Source organism: Sceloporus undulatus, chromosome 5 (assembly GCF_019175285.1).
Source record: "Sceloporus undulatus isolate JIND9_A2432 ecotype Alabama chromosome 5, SceUnd_v1.1, whole genome shotgun sequence".
In the NCBI taxonomy this organism is placed as follows: domain Eukaryota; kingdom Metazoa; phylum Chordata; class Lepidosauria; order Squamata; family Phrynosomatidae; genus Sceloporus; species Sceloporus undulatus.
In genome coordinates, this window is record NC_056526.1 from 30,820,799 (window position 1) to 30,845,176 (window position 24,378).

The following is a 24,378-nucleotide window of genomic DNA, read 5'->3' on the forward strand; positions in this document are numbered from 1 at the left end:
CCCCCCGTGAGCCTTGTGGTCATTCTCTTCCCCTTGGCAATATTTTTGTGTATTCCATTCTACACAGCCACTTGTATAGGGTGTTGTTAGTTTTTACTGTTCTTAATTGTTAACTTTGTATTATTGTCATGCTGATGTTTTAATTGTCTTACTCTTTGATGTACACCGCTGTGATCGCTGGAATAGCGGATAGAAATAAATTTTATTGACATAATTTCTGCCAAGAAAATCCCATGATAGATTGCCATAAATCAGAAATAACATGAACGTACACAAGAATAAATAGATGTACTGGCCTTATTACCTGTCCAAATTCTCATAATCTATTATAGGCGTAATTTAAATTCAATTTGTGGTGTCATTTTTTATGGCACGTGCCCCTCCCCATCTTGTTGTACTTTCAACACACTTTTAAAAGTGCATAATAGCATACTTATTGCAGGTCATCTCACAATATGTTCAAAGTAAGTGTCTTAATGTTGTTCTTAGATTCTTAATGAATAATGAAGGATGTGAAAGCCAAAGCCTCAAACATTTTGCTGCCTGAGGCAAGTACAAAATGCTTTTTCTACATTCAACATACAGAAGCTACCTATATCAACAGCCACAGAAGACTTGCAGTTAGGGATGTGAAAATCTCCCAGTGATGATTTTGCTGCATTTCCCCAAATTCCTACCTATATTTTATTTCAACAGTTGAGCATGACTATGGCATGGAAACTGATGCACTTTTTAAAGATATTTTCCTAATCCATACAATTTTGGCTACATCGTCTGCACTGTTATCCATTCACGATTTATAATGAACAAATTGTTTTATGGATTCTTTATTTCCTTGTAAGCCTTGAAAGTATGCCAGTTATTGAGGTGAAGTGTCATTCTTTTTGCAATGAATCTCAGGAGATGTGAAAAGGAGACTGTCAAATCCAATGAAATTATTTTCCATCTATAGCATTCATATCAGTATAAGTGCTACTGCTCTTTCCTGTGCTTATGCAAACTAGCTAGTTTAACAGGATATAAGTCCACTTGTGTGCTATATACCTGTGCTACTCAAAGTGGTGGTCAGTGCATCTGTGTTGGTCTGTGATCTACTGGCTGCTAATCTGTATGTCTGGGGTGGGGTGGGGAAATAGTTGTAGTTAGTGGGTACAAATATGGTACAGTCAGCCCTCCATATCCACATATTCCTTATTTGTGGCTTTAACCATCCACAGCTTAAAAATATTTTTTGAAATATATAAATGCCAAAAAGCAAACCTTGGTTTTACATAACGGACACCATTTTACTACTCTACAGTATTGTATCTAATGGGACTTGAGCATCCATGGATTTTCATATTTATGGAGGGTCCTGGAACCTTACTTACTAGTCTCATGGTGGTCCACAGCAGGCTAAGACCATGGCATTTTCAGTTTTTGCTTTCCAAATACAGATTCTGTACGAGGATCAATGTAAGGTTAAATGACATAATCGGACTCTGTGGGGAATGGTTTATTTTAGAATAAATAAAATAATCCCCAGCACTTTAGTCAGTTCAAATGCTTGAACAGACATTACCACATTACAAGCACAGGTAATGAAGCAAGACAGCCTATAACAGTTCAAACATATTTCCGATCCCTAACAGTCTTAATGAATAATCTATAACAGCATGAGGAACTTTCAACACACAAGCTGGGTGTGAACGTATTCACACAGACTTTCATTCTTGCCCCACCCCACAAACTAATTAGGCTTGAAAAATAAAGGGCAACATTGATTCTAGCTAAAGTCTTATTTTTCTCCAGCCGAATTGATGTCTGAAGGCTGGGTATTTATGTCTCTTCTCCCCATAACCTGCAACATCAGTGAAATCCCCCCTCCTAAACTCAAATTAGATTGGGGGAGCAATCCTTCCACTGAAGAAAATGGAAACCATCAATTGCTGCACCCACAGGAAAACCATTGTATTTCAGAGAATGGAGATGGCTATGCTATGTTAGTTAGAGAGATTGTGTCATGCACCTGCCTCTGGCTTACAACTCCTGCAAGTCTGTGCACAAGACCAAGTAACCTTCAGGCTATAAAAGGGCCTATGCCCCTGATATAAATAGCTGATACTATAAACTACTATCCTCTGAAATGGCACATCGGCTGCAATGATTGGCTTAAAGAAAGTTTTCTCATTATTTTGGAAATAAAACTAGAATGAACAACAGAAATACAATACAGAATCATCAGTGTGCATGGCACTCCTTATTCCAAGGCTTTACAAATTAAAACTCAATACATGGTGATAACAGAGAGAGAAGAGGAAAATGAAATCACAGGAGCATCCCATCCCTCCCTCCCTCCCTCCCCAAACAAGGGAAAGCTACAACATTTGTGGCTTTTAGTTAAGAAATCAAACAACTAGGAGAAAACATTATCGATGGGATAAAGAAACTGGATTTGAAGGATTTTTCTTCCTCTGTCATAACACCAGAACCCATGGTCATCCAGCCAAGCTGAATCCTGGGAAATTCAGGACAGACAAAAGAGAGTACTTCTTTAGACATCAAAAAGTTGAGCTATGCCAAAATGGCAATGATAGCCACCAACTCACTAGATAAAACAATGGATTATAAAGCAGTTGCTATGAGTAATTATGGTAGTATGGCACCTTTGGGGTCAGAGGAAGAATCCATGTTGTTGCTGAAGAATAAAAGCTGGAGAAGAACATTGCCTTCAACTAGTGCTTGTGGTATCCCCACAGGGATATAATTTGCCACTCCAGGAAGAGGTATTCTGGACAGGATGGAATTTTAATTTGATTCAGCAGGGTATTATTTTAAGTCTTACTTGTGTTCTCTTTTGCATCAATTAAGTAAAGATATTATTATTTAATCATAATAGAAAAGCAACATGACTAAATGAGATAAAAGCATTCAGCAAGTAAGTATTATTACTACTACAAGTACTACTACTACTACTATGTCATTTATTGGAATTCCTATTATCTATTACATAGCTTTTGTTCAGCTTAGTCACTAGGACAGCAGTGCTTGCCTTTGAAGTGCAATTCTTCTGTCTGAGCTAAAATTACTGATGAGAGGCTTTGTATCAGTAAAAGAGAAGAACATTTCTGAGTCTTGTGTAACATAATTAGTTATACTCTTTGATTTTTACTTCAAAACGTGTGTGTCCCCTCAATGTCCACAGCAGGATTGAGAGAAACAAGAAACCTTTTGTACAATAGGTAATTTACTGTGCAATACATACATACATGGATCTCTATGCATTTGTACTTTGACAATGGAGTTTGAGGGAAAAAACTGCTGTTTGTTTCTTCAATTAGGAAAATAGGAATTTGAATGTTTTTTTTTCATGGGATGATTTTATATTCTAGAGAAGAATAAAGGATGCCAAGGGCAAATGCATGCTTTTCCCCCCTGGGGGATAGGAGTCTGGAAAAGATACTTCTTTGGACTACAATTGCAAGAAGTCACCAATCATGCTATCTGGGGGATTATGGGATCTGTAGCATAAATCCAATTGTTAGTCCCTTAGCAGAGCAGAATCACTGAATGCTTTGCTGAATGGTAACTTAACACTTACATAAATCTCATTGGTTCAATAGTCGTACTCTCATGGGAATCAATGATCTAGGCTTCAAAAAGCAACTTTTGAAAGGCCTGTGTCAAACACATTATGTGCATATCCAATTTTACAGTATGCCTTTCCCACTAATTGCAGTAAGATAGTACCATCTGGGATGCTTTTTCACATGTTCAGATGAGAACTTCAATAATTGTGTTAACAATAAAACATGCCAGGTGCCCATAGTTAATCACCAGCAGGTACAGCATTTGAACAATTTGCATCTTAATGAAGACACAGCTCAGATGTACAGTACACACCATTAGATTTATTATTAAATCTAATAAAGTAGTGTACTAAGGATCTTCAGCTATTACTGCCACTTCCAAGGATGGTTTTTTTTTTTTTTTTTGCATGTACACTAAAGACAGAGTTAAAGATGATCTATTAAAAAGCCTACTGGTGGCAACTCTGCTTTTTGCAGAGGAGTCCTCTGAGAGTCAAACTGTCTTTTGATGAAGCACCACGCTGTGTTTCATTTGGTCAAAACACAAAAGGAATGAGAGTACAGCATTTACAACTGCTTATTAAGTGAAATATTGGCTGAAATACTAGAAATAAAGAGCAGCTATCAATAATAATCTTTGTGGCATGAATAAAGATACCATGTTGTGCCTTGTGTCCCTGCTTTGTACTTTGTTGTGGATGTTGAAGGGAGGTTACTATCACTATCATACTTTTCCAGATTGTTCTACAGCAAATAAAATGTAACATTTTAGTTACTTTTGAAAAATGGGAAAATAGAACTACTTTTCAAGAACTAACAATATAATAGTAGCTAATTACTTTCTTGGACCTTGGTGTTCATTGTAACTCATTACATTTTCAGAATAAGTTGGCCAAGCTTTTCTTCTTTTGTGCACTTTTTCTTTTTTACCCCTTTTATACTTTTTAATGCTTCTGGTTTTGGCAGCATCACTGGAATTCTGGCTGCTAGTAACAGCAACAACAGCAAAGATAGCTCTTCATCCCCAGCCAAGATTGCAATTTCCCTTTATATAATTTCACCCCTCTTTTTCCACTTATGTTTGGAATGTTGGCCAAAATGCCTTATCCAAATTTGATATAATCCCCAAAGCAAACTGAAATACTAGGCCCAAAATATAAATTACTGTTTCCATTGGAAGTACTGTAGACCCACAAGATATACAATAAAAAGGTAAAAAAATCAGTGCATATGTAACATCCATGAACACTGTACTAAGTATGACATCCAGTCTTTTGGTATACTACTCTTAAGTAAACATGAGGAAGGAGATTTCCCACCTGTTATTATTTTCTGTGTCTGGAGATGACAGTCTGAAGACATTTGAAAGCTATTGTATGGCCAGCCAGCCTGCATGGAGCATACTCTTTTCTTCTAACTGTTATTATCATGTGAGGAGAGTGGTGGAAATGTTGCTAGAAGGGAAGATATATTCCACTCTTCACAGATATACTTACAAGAGATTATCAAATCTAGGACTTTAAGGAGTTTATCACACGTAGTTTTATTGCCGACCCAGGCACAGGATGGGATCAGGCTGGAACGGGTTAAAACCGATTTTACCGCATCCAAAATTGCTTCTGCGCTGCCGTCCAACCATCACTTGTCCTCCAGCAGTGCTCTGGCAGCCGATTTTATGGAAAGCTACATTGGTATTATGTTAAAATTGCATGTGATAAACTCCTATATGTTATTGAAACTAATAAATCAACTAAATAGGGGACAACAGAAAGTGATACTAAAAGACCCATAAGTTTGAACTTATTCTTTCACAATCATGTAAAATGCAGGAAAATGTTCCAGTTTTAAAAGCCAGAAGGTCATATTCTATGGAATGCAGAATCTTCCACACGTCCAGAAATTGAGCTCCTAGAGTGAGATCCTAGCAGATTTTCTCCCAGCCAGGTTCTTTCCAAATGAAGTACAATTAGGGTAAAAATCATCTTAGGATAGACTGCAGAGAAATAAGTTACAAGTAAGGAGAATTTCTGACCCAGAAATGGGTAACCATTTGCTGTTAAACTCAAATACCACCACCTTGTCTTAGTTAGGAAATACAAGTTTAATTGTACTCTGTCATGAGCTCTAGTTCTAAGGAGTTAGAATTCTGCTTTTTTAATTGAAGAGGTATTCTGGTGTAAGTAATTGCTATCTGCCCATTGCAGATGTGTAATACCAGCAATCAAGACAGGGAATATAAACTCTGAGCTGCATTTACCAAGCTCAGTCAATATCTGCACCCTCCCCCAAATGGCTCAGGAAGAAGTGCTGAGGTCCCAGCTATTCACAATTATTCACAATACTGTTGCCTATATCCCAATGCTAGTCCCAACTAGAGTAGATCCATGGGATGACTAGGAATGTGGTAAATCAGAATTTATCTAAGCTAGGGATGCAGTTCATCATGTATTTTCTTCTCAAAGGAAGCATTGTGTAATTTTAGCAGTTTTCTTCCCACTGTGAGAAAGAATCAGGGTTTCTCAATAATCGAAAAGTATGTTTTTTTAATCATTTAAAAATATTTTGGAATATTCTTTCCATCTCTAATCTAATCACCATTGATTCAATGGGTCTGTTCTAGCTGGGATTAAAAATTGGATGTAGGCTTTTTTTTTTTATAGCACTATGCATATTACGGGATAGATGCAAGAGCAAGATGGTATACCAGCTTTACATATGCCAGTACTTCTCTTCGCCAATGAGTAAGGAATAATTGGTTTGTCACCTGAAGACATAGAAAATCAGCAACTGGGAGTACCATAGGAGTAAAGGGGTAGGGATAACAGATATGTGAAACAGGCTCTATCCATGACACCACCAGAAAAGACTGGGAAAATGTCTAGCTGAAATTCTGGAGATCTGCTGCAGTCAGAGCAGAGAACACTGTGATAGCAATTTTGTCTGATTTGGTTTAAAACCTCTTCCTATGTCTATGTCTAAATTCTACTGTTCACTTGCACCTGGACACTTTTTCCAAGGCAGAATTTGGATCTGGGTAAATAGTTTCATATTTTGGGTACAAAAGATGTCTCTTAGAGGGACATGTCTGTAGAAAGGCTGTTTGTACAATGCTAATAGGTTGCTAAAAGTGCCAATATATACTTCATTTAGTGCATGGGCTTGAAAAAAGGTTGAATACCATAGTGAATTGCTATATGGTACCAAATTTTGCTCAGTAAATTCTGTTGCATTACCAATTCCCAGATGCCCTGTCCATTGGTTGTGCTGGTTAGGTCTTCTGGAAGCTGTACTCTAACAATCTCCGAGGCCTCAAGTTTGGGAACCATTGATTTAAGGTATGCAGCCAATTTAATCCTAAAAGGGTTTAGGCTATTCTATGGGATTTCAGTTACATGCTCCATTTACTAAAATGTTATGTATTTGAACTATAGAAATAAATTTCTAGGAACTGATTTATTTCTCACAGTCCCCGAGCCCATTGGTTCAATGGAAAGCACTGAATACAGCATAGCCCTGAACACATGGTGAAGGATGATGGGCTGCAGTCCAACATCTTTGGAGGCTGCACATTCCCCATCCTTGATTTAAAGTTAATTTTTCAATTCTGGACTAAAAAATTGAAGAGCCTGGTTCATGGGCTCTCCTCTTCTCTATCCAGTTATCATGACTGATTTCCTCATAGCTTTTTTCTTTTCTCTGTCATTTTCAAGCCACCTCTGGGTCCTTTCTGTTCCCAGGGTTGTGTTGTTTGACAGATATTTGAATTTACTCAGCAGGTATCAGATAAAGCTTGTGTTTCATTTAGCATTTTTTCACCCTCCTCAAGAGATTTATGTCTTCGTTCTACTCTCAAGGAACACTGAGTCAAACAATACATTTCAATTTTTTAGCAGTTTTCTTTATGGCAACATATGCTGACTCTGTCAATAATCCATCCTTTGCTATCTTTTGTGGGGTTGAACTATCACACTCAGTAACCTATTGTTCTCTGCTTTTGAAAAATGTTGTTCCATTTACTGCAAGCACCTATGCAATCCTCTTTTCATTCACTAGCTTTTCCAATTCATCTCTCTTTTTATATTCTCTTAACTATATAAGCTGGAAAAGGGGGTGAGGCTTAATAGATCTTCCAGAAACAAATGAAAAATTGGAGTAGGAGCAGACTAAAATCTGTAAGAATAATAATGCTCAAGTATGGACTTTATCACATGGGGAAAATTGGGGGTTTAAATAGTAATTTTCCTGGGAAAATCATCAAATTGCAGTAAAGATTTTCACATGACATTGTGAGTAAAGAAGGCTTATCCTGGGAATAACCAGGGAATAACCAGCAACAAATCATTCATGGGGACATCACATGAATGATGTGCTGCTGGTTATTCCCATGTTATTCCAGGGATAAGTCCTCTCTAATCGCAATGTGTGTGAAAATCTTCACCACTATCATGTGACTTTCCCAAGAAAATTACTGTTTAACTCTCTGATTCTCCCCATGTGTGATAAAGTCCTATGTGCATTTGGAAGCACACATGCCTGTCAAAAATCACTATTGAGTACATGTCAACTGTTATACTTGAACTCTAGGTTTCAGCAATACCTGATACAGTCACACAATATACTTGGACACACTGAAAAACTTCCTAGTGTGTCTTCTGCATCTCTCTACCACTGCTGTAACTACCATATATATTAGACTATAAATCGATCTCATATATAAATCGAGGGCAAGTTTTGGGGGGGAAATGATAGATTTTGATACGACCTGTGGATAAGGCAATGGTAAAACTTAGGAGCATGTAATGAAGCATGTAAAGGATGAAGCAAAGGAAAACAAGGGAAAGAGCTTACAAAATTCCAGCAGGCATAACTATATGTGCTTATACTAAAAGCTGGATGGATGAGAAATTAGAAGGGGATCAGTGCATCCAGGGCACATTAAACTCTTGCCTTTCACCAACATATTTGGGTCATTTTTTTAACCTAAATTTCTAGACTTATACACGAGTATATGCACTGCTTGGTAGATGTTTAATTCTTTGGTAATTTTATTCTTAAAGGAAGCAATATGTGAGAAAGGCTCCCAAAACTGGAGGTTTGTATGCAAAATTTACATGTGTGTTTGTGTGTGTGCACACATGCGTGCACAGTAAACAGCATAAAATATTGTGCTACACAGAATGATGTTTTCCCAATGCAGAAAATCCTGTTTGCTATGCAAAACAAACAAGCAAAAACAAAACCAACTCCCCCCCCCCCAAAAAAAACAACAACAACCCAACTATGAGGATTTTTCTCAGTCCAGGATTCTCCTCGTCAGGGTCTTCCAACACTGAAAACATATTTTTGGTCAATTTCTCAAACATTATAGAATACTCTTTCCCTTCCTATTACTTCAGCACTGAGAGGGAAAATGGGGAAAGATTGGGATGGTTCATGTGTTCACCCGCTGATGAGACATTCCCCATTTATGGCAGCCTCTCCCTCCTTCCCTTTCCTCTTTTTTTTCATGGGGAGGAGAGATGGAAAAGCCTCAAAGAAACTGAACCTCTGTGAATAAGAATTTCTATGTGGAACATCTGTACTACACATTAGTCCATGAGTACTGCACTCACTTCCACCAAGGGAGCACATTCATACTCTAGCCAAACTAGCTAGTTTAGAGGCACATTGATATTCTGGCCATGCCTCTGGCTGGTCATATTTTATTGGACTTCAGTTTACATCAGCCTCATCCCGCTTGGACAGTGCTGATGCATAATAGGAGTTCTAAGCGGTTTACAGACCGCCCTTTTGGGGCAGCCTGTTCCCACCCCTTTCCCTGCCAATCAGGGCCTCAGCTGCCACAGCGGCAGCCTCTGAGGCCCCAATCCGCTGCTTTCTAGGCCACGGGGAAGTGGCAAAAGGCCGCTCCCCCACATACTGGAAAGGGGTGTCCTTGGGGCTTCATGCCCCAATGACACCTGACAGCGGCGAGGACAAAGAGAAAGGGGCCACTTGGCCCCTTTCTCATTTGTGTCACTGGCAAAACCGTGTAAAAGCTGCGCCCAGCAACACAAACCTTGAAGGAGCTCCGTTTTGGAGCTCCTTCCGGCACTGCGGAAAGGGCACCCATAGGCGCCCTTGCGCAGCACCAGGACGTCACTTCCACGCCGCTCTGTTTGGAGGCGGCGCGGTCATGACGTCCCAATGGCAGCGCCCATGTAGAATAGGCACCACCATTTTGTATGTATTAGGTACCTACTAGGGTTAGGGTGTCCGGAAAGGACGCCCTTTCCTAACCTTAGTATGTACCTAGTATGTACTTTTTGTGCATCTGGAACGTGCCCTAGTTAAGTAAGTATCTGGACAACCATAGGTTCTCCACTCTAATGTAAAATCTGTCCCAGATGTATTTTCATAATAATCACTTTATTTTATGGTGATAAAAATATTTATTTGCTGCAAAATTTCTGCTGCCATGAAGAAATGGTTGCTGGGTCTTTCTCATGTGCTCTCATTTTTTATTTAAGATGCTAGTGGGGCATACGTCATTATCCTACCACATAAAGGAGGTGACAGCACTGATTTAGATAAACATGAGTATATTCTTTATGAACCTGGTATGTTTACTCACACTTGACACACAAATCAGCAGAAAAACCTGTCCTTTGTAATATAATAAATTCATAGTCTACAGGTCTTCTTTTTTGTTTGTGGAAGAAAATTTGACAGCAAGTTCTTTTTATTGTGATTATATAAGGATAATTATGACTGCTTTGTTGTCCTGACCGAACAATATCTTCAGTGTTTTTATTTTTGTGTCTTGCTTGCCTCTTCAGAGAGAAAATAAATAAATTCCTCCTTCTCTAAAGATAAAGGTTTCCTATTTGACAAAGTTGCCAAGTTGTGTCCAACTGTAGGAGGCAGTGCTCATCTCCATTGGTAAGCTGAAGAGTCAGTGTTGTCAGAGACAGTCCTGTGGTCATGTGGCCAGCATGACTGCACAGAATGCTGTTACCTTCCCACTGAAGTGGTACAGGGGTACCTATTTATCTACTTGCACTTTTACATGCTTTCAAACAGCTAGGTTGACAGAAGTTGGGACAAGTGACAGGAGCTCACTGTCATGCAGTACTTGGGCTTTGACCTGCCAACCTTGCTATCATCAGAATCAACATCTTGCCATTGAGTAAGGTAAAGGTAGAGATATTTCTCATTGACAAGGTTGTCAAGTCAGGTCCGACCATGGGGGCGATGCTCATCTCCATTACTAAGCTGAAGAGCCAGCATTATCAGAGACTACTCTGTGATCATGTGGGCAGCATGACTGCACAGAACACTGTTTATCTACCCACCGGAGTGGTACCTGTTTATCTACTTACATTTGCAAGCTTTTGAACTTCTAGCGTGGTAGAAGCTGGCACTAGTGATGGGAGCTCATCCCATTATGTGGCACCTGGGCTTCGAACTACTAACCTGCCAATCTTGCAATCTACAGAGTCAGCATCTTAACCACTTGAGCCACCGCATCTCACTGAGTACATTGACCTAAATAAGCTTAAGGACCATTGTAGAGATGACCAACTGACTGATTCTAGACAGAGACTGGCAATTTATTTTAGAGCTCTCCAGTTCTCCAGAAAAAAAATGCTCAAAAAGGCACCAAGCTTGCTCCATCCTCAGAAACAATTAAACAGGACAAACACATAAAAGGTATATTTTGGATTGTTATTTACAACAGTTTCATCCCACAATTCCTCCAAAGAACTTAGGGTAGCATGCCAGATTCCCCACCTCATCCTCAAGCAACCATATGAGCAGAGCTTGGAAAAGTTTCTTTTTAGGAGTTATAACTCCCAGTTTACCATGAGACTGTTAATTGTTCATAGGAACATAAGACAAACCATGCTGAATGAGACCAAAAGACTACTAATACAATATTCTGTTCCACAGTGGTCAGCTAGATGCCTGCAGGGACTCAACAAATTAGACATGAGAGTAACAGAATTATCCTACTTTTGTGGTACTGAAGTGCACACTGTCTCTCTTACTGGAGAAACACAGCAGATGTCTTGTAGCTGCTGACAGACATATCCTCCATGACTGAGAATAAATGAGGCAAAGAGGTCACAACTGGCCTATGGTACTGCAGAGTTATAACAGATCAGAATCTGAACTGTTCTCTCCTTTTTACAATCAGTTACTATGCTGGTTTTTGTCACAGGTCACAAGCATAACCCAGGACATCAGAGTCAAACCAAGTAGAACAATCTTATAGTCATTTCAAAATATATGAAGAACAATCAGGTTCCAGAAAAAGACTGGTTCCAGTGTCCATAGATAGCTGTGAGAATATTTATCTGATGTCCTGGTAGTATGGACTCACTAGTAAGTTAGTATAAAGCAGAAAGGGTCCATATTTCATGTTGGAAATTATGAAGACAACTATAATGGTGAAGGTAACTGAACATATTACATTTAGGATAGAAGTAAAATATTTAAAATATGAGTGTCATGCTTGAATGTAAAATAGTTATATACTCAGGAAAATATGTCAGACTCATAAATGAAAAACTGAAAGAACTGGGTTGAGAAATCTTTTAAAAAATTAATTGATCTGGAAGAGCAAGTAGACAAAATTAAATTCTGCTCATAAAACTGTTGTTGTGAGAAGGAAGTGTCCTTTTTTCTCAGTATGGTCTGACAGTCCTTTACTGATAGGGACATTAAGGCCTAAACTTCAGGAAAATTATTAGTCCCAGCTAGATCTATTCTATTTAGAACATAGGCCATAGATTTGGATGAACAACTGGATTTAGGCCACGCTTCTCTGTGCTTTACAATAACAGATATTTCATTAGTGTAATGACTGGGCCTCCAGTCATTTGAGGACTTCGCTCAAACCACAAAGGGTTAACCTGGGAGGAGGTACATGCTAATGAGAGCTTGCATCACAATGAGCAGCTACATCATAGCTGACGTAAGGCCCAACTGGCCAATATGAGAGTATGACCACAAATTTTGAGAACCTTCCCCCTAGAGAGCTTTAAAAACCCCTGGGAAGCCATGTGTTCTTTGTTCTCCATCCTTGTATTTGTTTTGGAAGCCAGCTGTTGAGCCTGTGCCAAGGGCGTTCCCAGGCACTGCATAATTGTCACTTGCTATTTGATGTTCTTTTGTTGCCTGTTTTATTGAATCATTTCCTGTATTGCTATGTATTTATATGTATTATCCTACTAGAGAGGCAGGCTAGCTCCAACAGGCCTCCCTGGTAGAAGATTAACCATCCATTAGAAGCCAAGCCCTCCCTCCAGTCCATCTCCCCGATCCAGGCCTCGGAGGTAGAGAAGAACTGCTGGACCTCATCCCCTTCCCGGCCACCACTCCCTTCTCCTTTTGTGTCATGTCTTTTTAGATTGTAAGCCTGAGGGCAGGGAACCGTCTAATTAAAAGATTGTATGTATAGCATTGTGTAAATTTACAGCGCTTTATAAATAAAGGATAATGATGATGATGATGATGATGATGATGATGATGGCAGGCTTAAGGGATGCGGGTGGAGCTCAGCAAAGAGGGCCAGCTCCCTGCATCCAGAAACCCATCAAGGACTGCAAATCCCATCACTGTGTGAGCTTAGGAAATTTGTTAGCTAGTGCGTTTAAGCTTTTGTTATGTTTATCTAATAGCTTGCCTGAAATGAACATCTTGTAACTATGCATTCTGTACCTGCAAGGCAAGGAGGCCTTGCATGAATGATATCTTCTTGCTCTATTCTGTCTATTTAGAATAAATACCTTTCTTTAAAAGTATCTGCTGTCTGTGCTCCTGTACATGTGTCTTAGCTCGGTTACTGATTGCTTAGGTTAGCAAGGAAAGGAAACTAGGGCCTGTTACAGACTGCCAAAATAAAGCTGCTTCGGGTCTCTTTGGAGATATGCTATTTAAATGATGCATGGGTCCTAAGAATCCAGAAGCTGCACGAAAGCTGCACTCCAGTGCTTAGGAATGGAGTGTGGCTTTGGTGCGACCTCCGGACTCTTAGGACCAATGCATAATTTAAATAGCATATCTCCAAAGAGACCTGAAGCAGCTTTATTTTGGCAGTCTGTAACAGGCCTAGAAGTCCTTAGCAAGTCCCAGTGTGTGCTAAGGGGAGTTCATTGGAGCTTCACTGGGTGGTGGCAGCTTGACTAGAGGATCTCAAGGGGTATCATTCAGCTCAGCAGGGAGCAGGAATAGACACCCAGGAGACTCTAGGGGAATTTTAAAGGGATCCTGCTGGGGCCAAGGGCCAGGAACAGGGTGACTGTTGGGCTGCTTAGTCCCCAGGGATCATCACATGGTAGGCAGCGGTGTTTTTTGAACTTGGGAGCTATAATTTTGGCTAGATGCTTTGAAGAAAGTGTTGGATTCTTGGGTTCTTTCTTTCTGTCTCTCTCACTCTCTCTTTTACCTGCCTAGGGGTGAGAAGGGAACCTGTGGAGAGATAAATTGCTGTGTTGGGTTTGTCCTGTTAGCTTGGGTTTTTCTTTCTTTTCCTGAGAGGGTAAAGGCTCCTGAATCTTGTGGATTGTAAAGTTCTGAATCATTTGCCCTGTGTGTGTGTTTGGGCTGTTTGCTGTTAGAAGAGGAAGCGGGGGGGAGGTCTTTACCCACAGCACCCCTTTATACCTAACAGCTGGGTTGCCTGCTTTCACAGGAGGATTCTCTTGTGGGCTGAGAGCCAACAAGAGGAGGCTGAGATTCAGCGTTTGCCAGAGCCAGTGGGCTGGAAAGCTGTGATTTGGTCAGGAGTGGCCACATTTCTCCAAAAAGGTGTGCTAAGACAAAGAAATTTGGAAGTCGCCAGTGAGGTTTTTTTTAATTAGACAGGGGAAAAATATCCCTTGGTTAAATGCATGATGTGACTCAGCCTACCTGTGTTGTAACCCCTCCCAAGAGCTGGCCAGGGACGATGGTTCTTCCAGAGGTTTCCTAGATACCAATCACTCTGATTCTCCACCAAGCCAAGGACTTGCTGGCCTGGAAAACAAAAATCAAAAGAGGTTATCAGACATAAGATCATACTTTCACCCATTGATTTATTTTATTGATTGGATTATCATCCCAAGACTAGACTCAAGACCGGGAAGTGAACATAATTATAATAGTTAAAAACACAATTTAAAATACATCAAAAATAAAAATAAAAAACAGATTAAAACATATTATAATGTCATTCACTCACTAACTCACCAGCACAACAATTAGCAGGATCCAGTGCATTGTTTAGGTGAGATGGGCCTTTTATAGCTCCCCATTAGATGCCTGACTAAACAGAAAAGTCTTTACTTGTCTGTGAAAAAAAGGAGGGAGGCTGCCAATCTAACTTCTCCAGGATGGGAATTCCAGAGCCTGGGGCAGCCACTAAGAAAGCCCTCTTCCATGTTCCCAAAAGATGTACCTGTAAAGGTGGTAGGACCAAGAGAAGGGCCTCCCCAGCAGATCTCAGAGCACAAACTGGTTTGTAAAGGAGAATACAGTCCTTCAAATAATCTGGACCTGAGCTGTGTAGGACTTTAAAGGACATAACCAGCAATTTGAATTGGGCCTAGAAATAGACTGGCAGCCAGTAAAAGCTCTTGCAACAGGGTAGTTGTGTGATCCCTGTAGCAGGCCCAGTTAGTAATCTGGATGTGGCTCTTTGGACCAGTTGAAGTTTCTGAAAACTCTTCAAAGGCAGCCTCGTGTACAGTGCATTACAAATAATCCAACCAGATGTATTCAAGGCATGTGTCTCCATAGCCAGATATGACATCTCAAGGAATCAGTGCAGCTGGCACATAAGCTTTAATTAGGCAAATGCACTCCTGGCCACCACATAAACCTTAGCTTCTAGACTTAGCACATCCAATCCAGGAGCACATCCAAGCTGTGGACGTGTGTCTTCAGGGTATTGGTACATCCAGCACAGGCTGAATCCCTATTCAACTGACCAGAAACATCTCTGCTTTGTCTTGATTAAGTTTCAATTTCGTCACCCCATCCAGTCCACTACTGATGGCAGTTTTAGGATCAAAACAGTTTCCTCACCTTGTGGATGTCATCAACATATTGTCGGCATCAAACACCAAGAATCTAGACAGTCTCTTCTAGTGTTTTCATGTATATAGTAAATAGCATGGGGAATAGAAGTGAGTCCTGAAGGACCCACAGGGCAATGACTGGGTGTGTGAAGTGTGGAGAAATCCCCCAGTAAGACCTTCTGGGTTTGCCCATGCAGAAAGAAGTGAAGCCACTACAAAAAAGTGCTTCCAAGTCCCATCCCAGCAAGGCAACCCAGAATATGGTATCAAAAGCTGCCATCAATCCAGCAGAACCAACATGATCACACTCTGCATCTAGCTGCCAGGGTAGGTCATCCACCAAGGCAATCAGTTATATTTGTCCCCTAATTAGGCCTAATTAATATTCACATCCTTGACAAAAAAAAGTGTGTCTAAACACCTGAGGCACCCTCCTAAGGAAGAGGAGATAAGTCCTGAGATTCTTCACACTTTTTGGGGTTTATTGGGGTAAATTCATTTCTCCTAAAGTACAGAATGCTTTCTTGCACAGAAAAAACATCCTATGGAGAAAATGTTTGTGCAAATTACAATTATTCCTGTGCATAAATATTGGGGTTTGTACAGAAAACGCATGCAGGCATAATATATGTGATTTTCCTGCATGGAATTCTATATGATTATGCAAATTGCATAACATTCATACACTTTGTATATACACATGGATTCCTGCACAGAAGAAACACATTCAGTTTTCCTCTACTAAGCCTCCCAATATTTTTATGTAGGAATCTCTTTCATGTAAAACACATGCCCAAATATGTTTCTTTTGTGTGTGTGCATGAAAGCCATGTGTATTTTTGCTTAAATAATTTTTTTCTTACAAAGTCTGAAATTATGAATTGTATTTGAATACTGTGTGGAAACCTTTCAATTCTCAGAGAGTGAAAAACCAATGCTTTCATTATTTCTTCCTGTCTTCAAGAAGGAAATAAGTTAAGATTTGCATTTTTGGTGTAACTGAGAGAAGGGCCTCCTCCGATGATCTCGAGCCTGGTTAGTTTCCTTGGAGAAATTTAGCCCTTAAGCTTAAAAAGACCTTTGAAATATCAAATAACATTCCATTTGGTTTTATTTTTTTAAGAGAAGTGTCAGACCATTCTATTCTCTGTGTCTTAAGTCTCTATCAATTCAGTCATCTTTGTTTGGGAAAGTTATTACTTCTCAGTGTAAACAACCCCACACAAGGTTATTGTGTGAGATTAACATAAGGTAACCTCATATCTCCTATGCTGAGCACTATAAAGAACATTTAAAAAATATAAATTCTTGGTCTTCTATGCAAGATTTAGAGAGTCATTATCCATGCTGGCTGTAGATAATGAAAACTGTAGCCCAACACATATGGAGGGGAGCTGGTTTCTGGGGAAGGCTGGTTTCTGGGAAAAGCTGACTTACATAATAAGATGAGTAGAACCTTGGAACATCCTGCATGAAACAACTCCTTCTGTTTCCCTGCCACAAATGCAAACCACTCTGCCTGCCTGCCTGCCTGCCTGTCTGTCTGTCATTTGTATTCAGCATAGCTTTCAATCTGTGAGGGGAAGCGAGCTAAATACTTTTTCTATCCTTCAGAATGATCACTGCTTAATGTCCTAACCATCTCCTCCTCCTCCTCCTCCTCCTCCTCCTCCTCCTCCTCCTCCTCCTTTCTACTCTACTTTTTCCCCAGTTTGGGACTCAGAGTAGCATAAAACAAATGAAAAAAATAATTAAAAAATCCAGAAGACATAAAAGTTAAAACAAGATTAAATAATGCAATTAAAGCTAAATGAATGTATATATCATAAAACACACACACACACACACCAGAACAACAATTAGCAAAATCCAGCACATTATTTTGGTGGTCAAAATTATTTAACCATTCATTTAAAAAAACAAAACAAAAACAATATTTCATTTGCAAATAATGACATTTAAAAGGTTTCCCCACACCCTGGTCCATTCTTTTACAAGGCAAAATCACAGGGTTTCCTATTATAGTGTCACATAGCTCTGTTGGGTTATGTTGTTCCCTAAAAGAAATCTCCCATTGATTTTGCTGTCTTAAACTCAGCATGATAAATAATTGGCAACAGCAGCAAAGCGTCTGGACTTAATTTGTTTCTATAAGCATCCCAGACTCTTAATAAGTGTGGGATTAATATTTTATCTTTAATTGAACTTTTTTTTTAAAAAAAAAAAAACCCTGCTAACATGGTATGTTAAAACAGAAGTTTATTTTAGGTATGCCTTTCTGAACTAACTTCAAGATCAAATCAATGTTACCAATTCTGCTGTTCATTTGTGTGCATAAATGAATTGAGGGCTAAAAGTGCAATTTTACTGATCTAGTTGTACAGGTCTGGTCCCACAATCTGTCTGGAAAATTCTATCATCAAGGGGTGATGTGAAAGCCATTCTGAGCTATTTGGAGGAAGATTGTGGAATAAATCAAATTATAGTAAAGCATAGTATTTGGTACTGCTCCTCTTTCTTTGGTTACAAAATTTTGCATTGCTGATTTTCCATAGTTGTCTCTTCTTTGTAAGAGAAATCTTCTTTTCTTTCTTTCTTCTTTTTTTACAGAAGCAACATGCCTGGAACGATAGTTAATCTTTTTTATTTATTTTTTACACAAACAATCTGATTTACACTATGCAAAGGGATCATATAAATTAGCATCAAAGGTGCTACAAGATCCCTTTGCATAATATCCAGACTAACATGGTGATGTCTTTTAAATCTGATTTGCAATCAAAGTAATATACATTCACCAAAAAAGACAGAAAAGAGAGAAAAATAAATAAAACAAATACATAATACCCTCCCAATCCTGACTGTAATGAAAAGAAAAGTAGAAGGGGAGAAAAAAATAATAAAAAAATAATCCCACTATTAAAGATCCAACTAAATAACCCTACTAAAACTACTAAAAATCATAACCACAGATTATTACATTTATTGCTCAAAACATCAATAAATGGTTTCCAGTGTTTCAGAAAATCTTCAATTGGTTTCTCGTTTAAAATCCATGCTAATTCAGCAATTTGGGCTGACTTTTAACCTTTACAATCCATTCATCCACCATTGCTTTATTATGTCAGCCCATTTCCATGTTTGAGCAAACAATATTCTTACTGCTTTTGTGATATATTGAAGAGGTAATCCATATTTATTTTCCAGTTCTTTGTCCATTGTGTGTGTATGTGCTTTGAAGGGTTTGAATAAGACATTTGTATATGTTTGTCAATTTTTCTAGATTAGAAACAGGCCAAATTATCACATTAAATTTGAAGGCTGTAATCGCTGCTATCATAGTTGTCATTTCCTTTGCTTTGCCTTTTTATCCTTTTTGACATTTCCCTTTGCTTTGTTCTTTACATCCTTTGTTAAATGTCCCTTGACTTATCCATGGGTCACATCAAAATCCTAAATTCTGGCCCCAAAACTTGCCCACAGTTTATACAAGAGATCAATTTATAGTTGTGTGTGTGTGTGTGTGTGTGTGTATATGTATATGTATATATATATATATATATGTGTGTGTGTGTGTGTGTGTGTGTGTGTGTATATATATATATATATATATTAAATACTAACTATTATAGTAGCAATGCCATCCTAAGATTGTTTTTATTTTTTTATTTTGTATAATTCTGACTTGGGAGAATCCCACATAACTAGGAAGAGATGGGAAATATAAAAACCACAGTACAGGTCTTAGGAGAGGCCTATGAGTGAGTATCCATCTTGCAGAGAAAGTTGTTTTCAGGAGTACGAGCTGTGCATTACCGTATAAATACCTCAGTGTGTGCAATATTATTATAGATGATGTGGAATAAATCAAGACAGAACAAAGTCCTAATTGACAAAGGCTGGCATTGCTAGAGGATGGCTCAGGTGGAACCAAATATTATCGATGATAAGAACAAGCTGACCCTGTTGAATGTCAGCTTTGCATTTCACAACTCAGCAGTCTAGAGAGGCTTCTTAGGAAAGTACATTCTGTCATCAAAGGAAATATGTGAGAATCCTATTTGCAAGAAGCTGATGTTGAATTCCCTTTTGGCAGACTACCAGTCTTGCTTTCATTATAGTGTCCCAAATTCAAGCCACAAGGGTCAGTCCTCAAACTGATTCATAACAGCTAATGCATAAAGCTTGTTGTTTGTTAATGGATTTTTTTTCCACACTTGGAATCCACATGTTGGCTTGTTGTTTTTAAAATGCTCATCCTACTCTCTTATTTTAGCCAATTTTCCCACCCATAAAATAGTATTAAGAGAGGCAAATGGGACCTGCAAGGAAATGCAGCACTGTGGAATGTTTCTCTTAGCTGTTCCACTTAGTCAGCTGTGTCCCTTTTTTGTAATTCTACATGTTATCCTCTCTACTCTCAAAACAGTCAGCTTTCGTTATCCACTGAGCAGGATTGGATATTATTGGGCTTTTGTTGTTGTTGTTATCACTCTTCTACTCTCTCCTGCCAACGCATTTAGCCCCCACCATCCCAAGAATTTTTTATACTTCTGGAAACCTCAACTTTTCCCTGATCTTGCTGATGCTTTCATCTTGTGCATGAGTGAAGCCATTTTGGCTTGCATTAGCAATGACACCTATGTGTCAGTATTACAAACAGAAAACATGATTGGAATGGAATGGACTGTTTGAATTATGCTTGTGCTCAGTTTTCTCTGCACCACTTGTACAGCAGGGTGCAGGTACTGAATTTGGAGTAAGAAGAAGGCTTGTCCTAGAAAATAACATCAAAATTCCTTGTTGAAGGGCCCTGTTTTAAAATTGGTAGCACTTTGATTGGGAATACTATTCCATAATTTTTTCCCCAGGAAAAAAAATAATTCTCACCTCTCTTATATGAGTTCCATATGTTGGGAGCAGCCACTAATTACTACAATTGATCCCTCAATTGTAGTAATTCAGATGCACTTTTTACTGTCTTTGATGACAAGTGATATAATCTAGACTAGGGGTGCATCTATGCTGAAGAAATAGCACAGTTTGACACCACTTTAATTGCTGTGGCTCCATCCTACAGATGCCTGGGATTTGCAGTTTTATGAGGTCCCAGCACTCTCTGTCAGTGAAGACTAAAGACCATGTAAAACTACAAATCCCAAGATTCTATAGGATGGAGATATAGCACTTCAAGTAGTGTCAAACTACATTATTTCTACAGTATAGATGTAATCCTGCTTAAGATAATAATAATAATAATAATAATAATAATAATAATAATAAGTTTTATTTATATACCGCTACTCCAAAGATCATAGCGGTGAACAGCAAGTAAGCTAATTAGCAAGTAAGCTAATTTGCCCCCAACAGTCTGGGTACTCATTTTAGCGACCTCGGAAGGATGCAAGCCTGAGTCGAGCTTGGGCCCTTTTGCTGGTCTTGAACTCGCAACCTTGTGGTTTTGAGTGAATGGCTGCAGTACAGACATTTAACCACTGTGCCACCAGTGGTTAAATATACCATGAGATTGTGTGCATGTGCTCATGGAACATATGTCAGGGATTTGAAGGGTTAAAACACAGCACACAGGGAAATGCTTGATGTGTGTGTGTTTGGCCTTGAGCATTCAGCAGAGTGGCAAGGCTGATCAGCACAGCTGAAGCTCATTGGTTCAAGGACACTTCAGTGCCCAAGTGCACGTAGCCATGGATGATGAAACCATGTGTCTAGATTGCACAGGAGTCACATGACATGGTTACACACCAGAACTCACTGGGTTTGGGAGACCACATGGTCTGGAGACTATATAAGCCCAGGGATTGCAAGGGTGTGGTGTGGGTTTGTAGAAGGAGTTGGATTGGTATGGTTTGGAGTTTTGGAGATCTAGTTTTGTATAATAGCACTGTGAATAAAGAGCACTTTGGGAGACTTAGTTTCTCTGGTGGTTTATCAGAAGAAGCTATAGCATCGGTTTCCTGTGTGTCCCCGGAGGTTCCTGCATTGCTGCAGTTTCTGGAAGACATCTAGTTGCTGTCATCCCAACTTGGACTTTGGAGCCACGCTTCTGCTTCTGGAAATTTGCCAGCTCTGCTCCAAGGGTCTGATTTAACCCCAGGCCTCCTTTGAGTTGCTGACAGTGGTTGTTGGACCCCAGCAGTTGCGCTGACAACATAGTGATTACATTATAGCTGATGACGTATATCCACTTCTGAGCAAATCCGTGCTGTTGTTGTATTTTGCTACCAGATAAAACCACATTCCTTCCAAGCTTTTCTGCTAGATGTGGAAGTCTTATGCTGTAGCCAACTTCCATCAGAAGCTATGACATGCATAACAGTCAGTCAGTAGCTATTCAATGAGGTGGTTATATTAATGCAATTTGCATTACAGTACATTTCTGAATAAGAATTTCCCCCCTTGATCCAGTGACCGATCTTTGTAGGCCACCATTTGCTGCTTCACTTGCAGGAATCAGTGATGTCTTGCCAAAAATGAACCAACAGTCCATGTCAACATTTAACATCACTCCCTATTACTGTTGAACAAATAAGATATTTCAATGGAGAGTGAACAATTTATGTATTGGAAGGAGTGAGCGGGACACAGATCAGTGACAAAAATTAATTGAACAGGTTTTATGATGAGATCCCATGCTCTAGGAGAGCCTCTCCAAACTGGACAATTTGCAGATGTGATGGACTCCCACCATCTTCAATGAACAATCATAGTGTGTGGTTTGTAGCCTCCATGGAAAATAGTTCACATAGGGGAAATTTTTGGAGAAGGCAACTTTAAAAGTACAAGAGCACCTTTGAAGGTGCTAATAATATGCCATAAAAAGTGAATAGTGGCAATTCGCATACCATTCTTTGTGAATCTCCTGATTTGTTTTCAAAATCAGCAATTTAACCCCAAAAATTGATCAATACAATTCAACAAATTAAATCAATCTATCATCAGCGTTGATAACTAAATTAATCTCTCCAAGTCTAATGAGTAGTGTTAACAAATTAATATTCAAACCCAACATTGCAAGTTCTGTATGTATGTGGCAAGAGATTTCATAGAATCATTAAGCTGGAAGAGACTGCAAGGGTCATCCAGTCTAACTTCCTGCCATGCAGGAATACACAATCAAAGCACTCCTAATAGATGGCCATCCAGCCTCTGTTTAAAAAACCTCCAAACAAGGAGACTCCACTACACTCCAGAGCAGCATATTCCACTGTTGAACAGCTCTTGCCATCACGAGGTTCTTCCTGATGTTTAGGTGGAATCTCTTTCCTGTAGTCTGAATCCACTGTTCCATGTCCTAGTTTCTGGAGCAGGAGAAAACAATTTTGCTCCATCATAAATATGGCATCCCTTCAAATGTTTAAACATGCCTATCTGTTCTAAACTGTCTCTTTCCCACCATTTAAGACATATTTGATTGTATTCTGGGACAGTCTAGCTCCAGCTCAAAAGACTATTTATCAAAACAAGCCACCTAGTTTCTGTCAAGCAACTATAGACTTTTAGTCTCAACCATTTATATACAGTTCTGTCAAAAAACAACAACATCTATCCTTGGGGCTCTCCTTAGTAGAAATCACAGCCACAACCTTCTGGGAGTAATAATAATAATAATAATAATAATAATAATAATAATAATAATAATATTTATTTGTATACCGCCCTCTGGCAAACCAATCCGGGCGGTTAACAACAGTAAAATATAAAATATGACAATTAAAAAACACTTTATCCCTCCCCCCCTTAAGACAGTATTAAACAGTATAACATATTAAAACACAATGTCAATGCATAAAAACAACAATTAAAAACTAAAAACCCTGATATCCCTCTGTTGATCCTCGACCATCACTAAGATGGGGCCACGGGAGGAATGAGGGAATCAGGAACCTGGGCCGGGATGGTTAATCTGGAAAGGCCTGCCGGAAGAGATCCGTCTTGACCGCTTTTTTAAAGCTGTCTAATGATGTTATCTGACGGATCTCATCCGGCAGGTCGTTCCAGAGTTTGGGGGCGACAGCAGAGAACGCCCTCTGGGAGGTCGCCGCAAGCCTAGATTTTAGAAGCTGTAGTAAGTTCCTCCCAGAGGACCGGAGAGCGCGGGGAGGATTGTACGGGAGGAGGCGGTCCCTTAGATAGCTTGGACCCAAGCCATTTAGGGCTTTAAAGGTGATAACCAACACCTTGTACTGGGCCCGGAAGCTGATAGGCAGCCAGTGGAGGGACCTCAAAACCGGAGTAATGTGGTCCCTCCTAGATGTTCCTGAGACAAGCCTGGCTGCCATATTTTGAACCAGCTGTAATTTCCGAGTCAAGCACAGGGGTAGCCCCATGTAGAGTGCATTACAGAAGTCAAGGCGTGAGGTTACCAGCACGTGCACAACCGTCTCGAGATCCCTTACTTCCAGAAAAGGGCGCAGCTGGCGTATCAGCCGAAGCTGATAACAGGCACTCCTGACCGTCGCATTTACCTGATTTGTCATCAGGAGCGACGAGTCAAGGAGCACCCCCAGACTGCGAACACAGTTGCTGGAGGAGAGTGTGACCCCATCCAGGACTGGAGGTTGCAACCCAATTATTGGTTTCGGGGCCGCTACCATGAGCACCCCCGTCTTGTCTGGATTCAGTTTCAATCTGTTTTTCCTCATCCAGCCCATTACCGCCTGAAGACATTCATTGAGAGAAGAGATGCCATCGGAATTCGAGGCCGACGAACGAGATACAGAGAAATAGATTTGGGTGTCATCAGC

The 24,378-nt window shown here is 39.6% G+C and overlaps 2 protein-coding genes across 2 annotated transcripts in view; both read right to left on the reverse strand.

Annotated features, from left to right (window-relative positions):
- SYN3 (synapsin III) overlaps positions 1 to 24,378 on the reverse strand; it is a 1,385,441-nt gene that overhangs the window by 451,832 nt on the left and 909,231 nt on the right. The window lies entirely within an intron of this gene.
- Positions 1 to 24,378, reverse strand: part of LARGE1 (LARGE xylosyl- and glucuronyltransferase 1) — a 305,482-nt gene that overhangs the window by 92,440 nt on the left and 188,664 nt on the right. The window contains exon 7 of the mRNA XM_042466639.1: positions 14,466 to 14,570. Within this exon, the coding sequence (XP_042322573.1) occupies positions 14,466 to 14,570 (105 nt within the window). The remainder of the gene's footprint in view (positions 1 to 14,465; positions 14,571 to 24,378) is intronic.